This window comes from Cervus canadensis, chromosome 16 (assembly GCF_019320065.1).
Source record: "Cervus canadensis isolate Bull #8, Minnesota chromosome 16, ASM1932006v1, whole genome shotgun sequence".
Lineage (NCBI taxonomy): Eukaryota > Metazoa > Chordata > Mammalia > Artiodactyla > Cervidae > Cervus > Cervus canadensis.
Genome location: NC_057401.1, coordinates 65,179,136 through 65,188,288, shown reverse-complemented (window position 1 = coordinate 65,188,288; position 9,153 = coordinate 65,179,136). Strand labels below are relative to the sequence as shown.

Sequence of the window (9,153 nt, the reverse complement as noted above, 5' to 3'; positions counted from 1 at the left end):
TGCTGGGCTGGATAAAGCACAGCTGGAATCAAGATGCAGATGACACCACCCTTATGGCAGGAAGTGAAGAGGAACTAAAGAGCCTCTTGATGAAAGTGGAAGAGGAGAGCGAAAAAGTTGGCTTAAAACTCAACATTCAAAGAACTGATCATGGCATCCAGTCCCATCATGTCACAGCAAATAAATGGGAAAACAATGGAAACAGTGACAGGCTTTATTTTCTTGGGCTCCAGAATCATGCAGATGGTGATCATGCCACAAAATTAAAAGATAAAAGATGCTTATTCCTGGAAGAAAAGCTATGACCAACTTATACTGCATATTAAAAAGCAGAGACATTACTTTGTCAACAAAGGTCCATCTAGTCAAAACTATGGTTTTCCCAGTAGTCATGTATGGATGTGAGAGTTGGACCATAAAGAAAACCGAGTGCCGAAGAATTAATGCTTTTGAACTGACATGTTGGAGAAAACTCTTGAGCATTCCTTGAACTGCAAGGAGATCCAACCAATCCATCCTAAAGGAAATCAGTCCTGAATACTCATTGGATCAATTGATGCTGAGGTTCAAGCTCCAATACTTTCGCCACTTGATACAAAGAAGTGACTCACTGGAAAAGACCCTGATGATTGAAAGCAAAAGGAGAAGGAGGAGGCAGAGGATGATGCTCAGATAGCATCACTGACTCAATGGACATGAGTTTGAGCAGGTTCCAGGAGTTGGTGATGGACAAGGAAGCCCAGCATGCTGCAGTCCATGGGGTTGCAGAGTCAGACATGACTGAGAGACTGACCTGACTGACTGAAGGGGAAAAAATGATGCCAGTTAAACTATAACACAGTGTTTTCTAACCCATAATTTTTTTCCTGCACTTCTTAGACATGGTAATTTTAAAGTTAAGTTTTTAACCATATAGCAGTCACGGAAATTATTCATACAATTAATTTGTTTACATGTCCTTCAAGCGTCTGTTTAGAATCGAGATCACCTGTGCCTGTGTATTCCTCACTCTTTTATATCAACAGTGTTAGTGATGGAGCATCTCTTCAAAGAGTGTCCCACTATTGATTTCGGATTTGCTTCAAAGCTGCTGACACCCGTCTGCAAGTTTGGATGTGAATGCAAGATAATGACAACTATATCATGACTGCTGCCTGGCCAACAGCTCTCTTGCTAATAGTGCTACTGAAATGGGGGGAAGTTCCAGATCCACCTGTAGTGTGTGCATTTCTACGTGGGCCCTGAAGCAAAGAGCTGGGCAGCACTGGGTGAGACCTCCAGTTAGGGAGGCTGAGAGGGCAGTGGAATGTGAGTCTGGTGCTTAGTGAAGGGACAGGTGTAGAAAGATAGGTTTGCAGCTTTGTGACCCACAAGCCCACAGATGGTAATGGGGCCTCACGGGCCAGGGAAACCAAGGTGAGGTGGAGAGGAGTTGGTGTTGAGCCTTGGGATTCTCAAGTGTTTAGAAATCTACAAGAGGAGCCAACCAACCCCACTGAGAGTTAGCAGCAGGTATCCAGTCCAAACACTGGATATCAAAGCAGCGATATGGAAGCCTGACGTCAGTGAGGTCAAGTGCTGCCCAGAAGTCAATGAGGATGAGAGCTGAAGAGCGACCACTGGACTGGGCAGCAGAGAGGTTAGGAGTGGAGTTGATAAAACGACCTTCCTGGCGGGTGGCAGCCTCTGTGGAGCTCGACGACAAACAGATGGATTGGACTGGGTTGAGGAGTGAGAGTGGGTGAGGTGGTCTTCCAGCAGCTGTGCTGTCAAAGCTAGATGTACGGTCAAGACAGGTGGCGGTGTTTCCATTTCAAAATGACACTGGACATGTGTGAACACTAACTTAGTACGGTGGGATTGACTGTGCAGGAGAGGATACGAGTAGTGGCAAAGTGCTTGAGAAGGCGAGAAGGATGAGATTCAGTGCACCAGACCAACTCAGCTTTGGACAGAATCAAGACCCATTGCAAAGCCATCCTTTGGGCACAAACGCTCAACTTTCCAAGACCTTTAAGGTTTCCAGGCTTCAAAGCGCTGCCTCACGCTCTCTCAGCGGTGGCGGGTGGGGACGTTTGCAGCATCTTTTCAATAAATCCTGCAGCCATGAAATTAAAAGATGCTTACTCCTTGAAAGAAAAGTTATGACCAATATGCTAGACAGCATATTAAAAGGCAGAGACATTACTTTGCCAACAAAGGTCCATCTAGTCAAAGCTATGGTTTTCCCAGTAGTCATGTATGGATGTGAGATTTGGACTATAAAGAAAGCTGAGCACCGAAGAATTGATGCTTTTGAACTGTGGTGTTGGAGAAGACTCTTGAGAGTCCCTTCGACTGCAAAGAGATCCAACCAGTCCATCCTAAAGGAAATCAGTCCTAAATATTCATTGGAAGGACTGATGCTGAAGCTGAAACTCCAATTTTTGGCCACCTGATGAGAGGAACTGACTCATTTGAAAAGACCCTGATGCTGGGAAAGATTGAAGGTAGGAGAAGTGGAAGACAGAGGATGAGACGGTTGGATGGCATCACCGACTCAATGGACGTGAGTTTGAGTAAATTCCGGGAGTTGGTGATGGACAGGAAGGCCTGACGTGCTGCAGTCCATGGGGTCGCAGAGTCGGACACGGCTGAGTGACTGAACTGAACTTCAATAAATCCGGGCTATTCTCGTGCCCCTGGTCGGTCCCCGCTGGTGTCTCATTTCCGAACTGCGGCTCCAGGTGTGGGGGGGGCGGAGGACACGTGGCTGACGGGCCGGTTCCCCGACGACGACAGGCACCACTGGCCTGGGCGCCCAGCTCTGGAGGCTCAGCTTTCCCACCACGGTCACAGCCCTTCTGGCGGGCTGGCGGAGCCCCGCCCACGTCGGTGCCACCCTCCCGCTGGACTACGCTCACCCAGTCTCCCGCTCCTGCCTCGCCAGCACCGCAGGCGTCTACCAACGCCCCGCCCTCCCCACGCCCCCGTCTTCCTCCTCAGCCTCTAACCTTGGCGTCCTACGTGGCGCCGCGGAGTGCGCATGCTCAGTCCACGGGACACAAGCGCGCGCCCGCGCGCGGGGGGGCCGGCGGGGCGGGGCTGGGCGGGTGCGGTGACGCCACTGCGCAGCCGCGGGTGGGCGGGACCGTGCCACGTCGGCGCGCGCCTGCCGCGCCCCCTCTCGGCGGCCGCGGTCAGTCAGCCTGTGCGCGGCCCCGGAGCGCTACGCGCGCGCCTCTCACTCCCGGCGCCGACGCTCGCGCGCTTCCCTCCTAGCAGCCCGAGCCCGCCGCCGCCGTCCGGGTCCGTCTGAAACCGGCTTCGCATCATGTCTTCGCCTCCCGAGGGGAAGCTGGAGACGAAAGCTGGACACCCGCCCGCCGGTACGGACGCGTTCCCACTTTCTCTCCTCTCGCGGGTCCGGAGGGCGGGCTGGAACCCGCGGGCGCGGGGCGCGGGACGCGCGGGGCGCCGGGCGGGGAGGCAGCGACCCGCCCCGGGATGGGTCGACTCGTGCGGTCTGAGGTAGACTCAGCCCCGCGCGGGCGACACCTGTTTTCTTTACGCGAAAACATCGCAAGTCCGTGGGAGTTGCGTGCAGATTAGACTGACTTGAAAGAACCCCAGCTGAACAATGTGTCCCCAAAAGTTTGGGCGGTGAATGCTTCCTTAGAATGCACAGATGCTTTAGAAAAGAAAACGAGGAGCCAAAACAGTGACAAATCACAGAGTTCTCAGCGTCTTGGCGGTGATTAATTGTAGGCTGACAGCATTACAAAAAAGAACCAAAGGAGTGGAAATCTTTTTTTTTTTCGTTAACCACTCAATATGACTTTTTTTCCCTCCCTCCAGTTTCTTTCGCATTCTGCCTTTCCTCAAAAGTGGTTTGATTCTGTGTGTGGTTTGTTTTTTGTTTTTTTTTTTTTGCTTTTAGCTTCTGTACATCCCAAACTTCTGAGGCAAGGAAGTTAAATGCTGGAGTCTTTCTTTCTTCGAAAATGGGACTCTGAGCAGCGTTTATTTTCATATCGTCTCCTCCCCCTTTTGAACACAGTTCCTGTTTGCTCTTTCGAATCTGCCCAAACTGGTCGATTGCTTTTTTCACCTCTCCCTTGAAATGGCCATCAGTCCATATGGAAGGGCACTGGGAGGGAATTAGAGATGACTGACCCCCAGTCGCGTAAGCCTGTGGGATTTTTAGGGTCTTCATTCCACACATTAGTGAAGAGTATCAACTCAGTCTGCTAGTAACAGAGGCCTGGGCCAAACATGGCTGCTTTCTGTGGAACATTTATGCCATCTTCTTGTTGAAGGAAAGATTTCCCCAATTTCTGCCTGCCGCCCCCACCATAGGGCGCTAATTCTTTGTCTCCACACAGTGAATAGAGCAGTTCCTTAGCATATGTTGCATTCCAGAGTAGGTCATACTTTTCATTAGTGAAATAAGCTCTCAAGAGCAAGACAGGCACCAGGAAAGAAAGATGGCTAACCAATGCATGTGGGGTGTGAGAGGTGTGGGATATTAGAAAACAGTTCCACTGTAATGGAAAGTAGAGTTTGGGGGCCTCTGTGTTGAATCAGTTTTAAGTTAAGAATGTCAAAGCGTTTCTTTTCATGATAACTCTGGCCTGTAAGTCTTACCACTGGGGGTTCATGCCCAGCTGCCTGATGACCTGGGCAGCTGGGCAGGAGGTAACACCTTCGTTTACACTGGTGACCCTCAGCCGCAGTCTGCCTGGGGCTCCCCTGTTCCCAGGGAGTGAGTAGCAGTAGAATGTATGTGTTGGGATGATACCAAAGCAAAGTGGCAGTAATTAAATTGCATATAGAGACAGCCATATGGAGATCTTTAAGACTGGAGGAATAAACTGGCGATATTACCTCCCTGGGAGAAATTTCATGAAGGACTCAGAGTTTTCTCTGAATTGTAAACAGCTAGGCTGTGTGAATCACGAATTAAGTATTTTATTTATGTTCAAGGAGAAGGGAGCCAATGTATTTGCTCTGGCAAAGCAGTGAACTTGAGTTCTGAGTTTGAGGCTGGTCACTTCTTTAGGGCTCGGTTTTCCTAATCCATGAAATGGGAGGTTTGTGTCAGATGGTCCCTGAGGAAGTAGCAGGGCAGGGCTGCCTTTGTGCTCTTAATGTCACCGTCTATAGGATTGGAGCCCAGGGACAGTTAATGCCACAGGTAAACAACTCCGGTGACTTCAGGCAGTGACTTCTTAAGGCTTTGAGACTTAAGCTCACTCCCAGTCCAGCAGGAGACGCTAAGGAAGCCATCACTGTCATCCTGCCTTTCGCAAGGATGGTCACACTTGGCCAGAGCTGGAGGAAGGGCCTAGCATCCTGGCCCAGGGGTGCAGGTTAGAAAGAGACCTTTCATCGGTTGCAGTGTCTTGCCTCTCCGTTAGTACCGCACAGAGACCTCTGTGTGGAAGCCTTTTCTGGCAGAAAGGTCTGGGTGGTCTTGTTTACTCCAGCATGACCAGAGAACAGAAAGTTCTGCAGAGTAGATGTTAAAAGGAAAAAAGAGCATCTACTATAATAAAGGGTAATCATCACGGATAGCCCAGAGCCCAGTTCCTAAATCAAAATAACAGCCTTGAAACATTGGCAACACTTTTCATTAAGTGCTTAAGTTGGATAACAAAATCTCGTGCCTAAGTCTGCGATCGAAAACAATAAAATTCTCCTCTGTGACTCTCTTCATGTTCTTTCGTGTTTTCTCATTATTGCTCTGTGAGCCAGGTGCGCTTCTCTGCACCCCACAACCTCTACCTGTCTGCCTGTGCCCCTTGCTTCTGGGCCTGGGTCCCGTTGATGAGCAGGGCCTGGCTTGTGATACGTAATAAATAGCTTGTGAGTTTCTCCAGAGCCTCTTAACCGCCTCTCACTTCCTCCCTGGCACGAGAGGCCCACAGCTTCCCTCCACTGCTGAGCTGTCTCCAGCGTGTCCTCGTGGTGCAGGCGGGACTGTCAGCCAGCTTAGGCGGCAGCAGCATCATGGAAATCGTAACTTATATTTGCTGAGTGTTACAGGGCATGGGGTGCTTCCCAGGTGGCACTAGTGGTAGAGAACCTGCCTGCTAGTGAAGGAGACGTAAGAGACGCAGGTTCGATCCCTGGGTCGGGAAGATCCCCTGGAGGAGGGTGTGGCAACCCACTCCTATACTCTTGCCTGGTGAATCCCAGGGATGGAGGAGTCTAGCAAGCTATGGTCCAGAGGGGTGCAAAGAGTCGGACAGGGCTAAGCAACTTAGTATGTGTGCACGCTTAGGGTGTGGGGTGTAAGGGAGAAAAATCACTTTCCCTTTATTCTTCTAGGTTTCTGGCTGAGATCCCCCTTAGGATAAAGAACAGACTAATAAAGAAAAAGAAGCAGTTCAATAACATGTATCTCTCCTGTGTACAAAGGAGATGCTCAAGATAAATGAGTGACTCCCAAGCCCCACCTTAAATACTAACAATAAAACATGCCCAGGAGAGGAGGTTCCCCTTGTGGGAGGGAGCCAGGAAATGCCTGGTAAGCCAGGGGAAGGTCGTTATGCAGAGTAGGATTCTCCTGTGACTTAGTCATATTTCTCTTCCTGGTACAGAGAAAAAGAGACACTTAACACTTGGAGATCTCCCCTACGAGTGTAAAAGTTCCCAGCAAGGGTGACTTCTCTGTATCCAGCTTTTCCTTGTGTGCTGTTTCTTAATCAACTCAAAATCATACTTGCCCAAGAGGCAGGTTTTGGGGGTGGCAGCCTGCTCCCCTTCACCAGTCAGTTCTAAGCACTTGGCAGTAACGAACAGTCACCTTGCAGTTGGGATCAAGGGGACGACGCTGTTTTTAACCCTGGCCAAGCCCTCTGGAGTGTTGCCGACACCCCCAAGACAGTGACTTCAGGGGGGCTCCCTGAGGGGGGGGCTTTGCCTCCTGGAACCTCAGCAGCCCTTCTCAAAGGGGCTCCATTCTTCACCAGGTCCTCCTCCCAGGCTGTGAGGTTAATGAGGCTCCTGAAGAGCCTCGGAGGAAGGGGACTGTGTGAATAAATACAGTGCTGGTGGGCACTGCCTGGCATCCTGTGATGTGCTGGTGGCTGGGTCCTCTGTCAAAGTAGCCAAGTCTTCATGTTTGAGAGCTCGCCACTGTTCTCGGCAACCAAATATTTGTGGAGAGATGAGGTGAGACTGCTGCTTCTCTGGGAATTCTTGCAAATAACAGATGAACAGAGTGACTGACGTTCTGTTTCATCTAACAGCAGAACGCTGATCCCCAGCAGAAAGGGGGACTCGGTGACAAGCCTCACTGTGACTCACTCCTGCCGGTTTCCGTGGGTTTCTGGCAGTGGTGGGAATAACGTCTCTTCGCGACATACGTTTTGCTGGTCCTGGTCCCCTCCCAGTTCCCAGGGGACGCAAACCATATGTCAGGAAAGTTCTCATAAATCTAATACGTGATGGCTTGAAGTGTTACTAATCTTATGTGTGGTTTCCTTTCAAGAGTAGACTTTATGTCCCTTCTAGAACTGAGTCAAATGGAAATACAAACACGATTCTATTCATTATAGTGGAAAAGAGACCACCTTGTTTTTCTTTAGTAACTTCAAAATAATTCAGTTCTCTGTTCTACTGATCATTCAGGATACATTTAAAAGGTTGTGGGTGATACTTCCCCCTGAATTACCTCCCTTTGGAGGTTTCATATTATCCAGGCCACTCTGTTGCTAGAAAGGCAAGACTGATTTGGTTTTTATTGTATTAGCCGTGAAATCACAGGTGTGCTAAGCACGACCCCCAGTATCCTCAACCCAGTCACTGATCAGCGCTTGAAGATACAGGACAGAGGTGTCCTCCTTTGCTCCTGCGTGTGTGTGCTCGGTCGCTAAGTCATGGCCGATGTCCAGCTCTTTGCGACCCCATGGACTGTAACCCACCAGTCTCCTCTGTCTATGGAGTTTCCCAGGCAAGAATACTGGAGGGGGTTGCCATTTCCTCCTTCAGGGGATCTTCCCAACCCAGGGATAGAACCCACATCTCTTATGTCTCCTGCAATGGCAGGCAGGTTCTTTACCACTAGTGCCAGCTGGGAAGCCTGCCTTTGCTCCTGAGATGCCAAGAAGAAAAAGGGACCCTTTAAGTCAGTGCATTTTTTTTTTTCAAGAGCTTCCAGTTAGGGTGGACCAAGCACTTCTACGACGTGTTTAAGATTTTCCCTCTGTGCTCTGAGACTTTGGCTGACACATGCCTCCTGCTCCTCACTTCTGTGAGTGTCCTGTTCATTTCAGAAGATGCCTCCGCACTCTTACTTGGTCTTGTGAATGGCCTCGCCTTCCCAGGTTCACAGACTCTTTTGTTTGTATAGGGACTATCCACTTTTGTATCAGGTCCTGTATTAGTTACAGTTATATCAGCTATATTATGTATTCACTGTTGTAACAGACAACCCCAAATCGCAGTGGCTGAACAAGTCAAGGTTGATTTCTCTCCCAGGAGGCCCTCCAACCGGGGGGGAAAAAATGCAGAGGGCGAGGCCCCTCCTGCCCAGCATGTGGCCTCCTTGGAGGGGACTGTGCACGCCAAGGTGTTGGGGCCTCGAGGTGCCACCTGCAAGTGACATGTGTCACTGTGTTAGTTTCCCACGGCTGCTGTAGCAAAGGACCGTAAACTTTGTTGTTTAAAACAGCACCGCTCTATTGTTTTACAGTTCTGGAGGTAAGAAGTCCAAAATGAGTCTCACTGGGCAGACGTCAAGGCGTTTGCAGGGCTGGTTCATCTGGCGGTTCCCTGGGAGAACCCCATTTCTGCCACTTCTACTTTCCAGACACCCCCACGTTCCTGGGTGCACTGCCCTTTCCTTCACCTGCAACAGCTGGTCCAGCCTTCCTCACAGTAGGCATGCTGATGCTTCCGTGTCCCTGTCTCACATTTCAGGTCCCCCTTGTGATCACAGTTTGCCCAGCCATGTAATCTAGAATAGCCTCCTTATTTTAAGGTCAACTGATTAACAGCCTAATTCCTCCTTGCCAAGCGTATTCACAGGTGGGGGACTAGAGCGTGGCCAGCTTGGTGGGGAGGGGGACATTACCCTGCCTACCGTGGTCTGTTTTCCCCGGAATTGGCCACAACCCAGGTAAATGGCCCCACTCTCACTGCGGGGAGACTAGGGTTGTGGTCGGT

General features: G+C 50.2%; 1 protein-coding gene across 1 annotated transcript in view; it reads left to right on the top strand.

The window, feature by feature from the left end:
- Nucleotides 1–3,159: 3,159 nt before the first annotated feature.
- The window catches only part of LOC122454552 (death associated protein), a 63,498-nt gene continuing 57,504 nt past the window's right edge, over nucleotides 3,160–9,153 (top strand). The window contains exon 1 of the mRNA XM_043489116.1: nucleotides 3,160–3,368. Within this exon, the coding sequence (XP_043345051.1) occupies nucleotides 3,314–3,368 (55 nt within the window). The 5' untranslated portion in view covers nucleotides 3,160–3,313. The remainder of the gene's footprint in view (nucleotides 3,369–9,153) is intronic.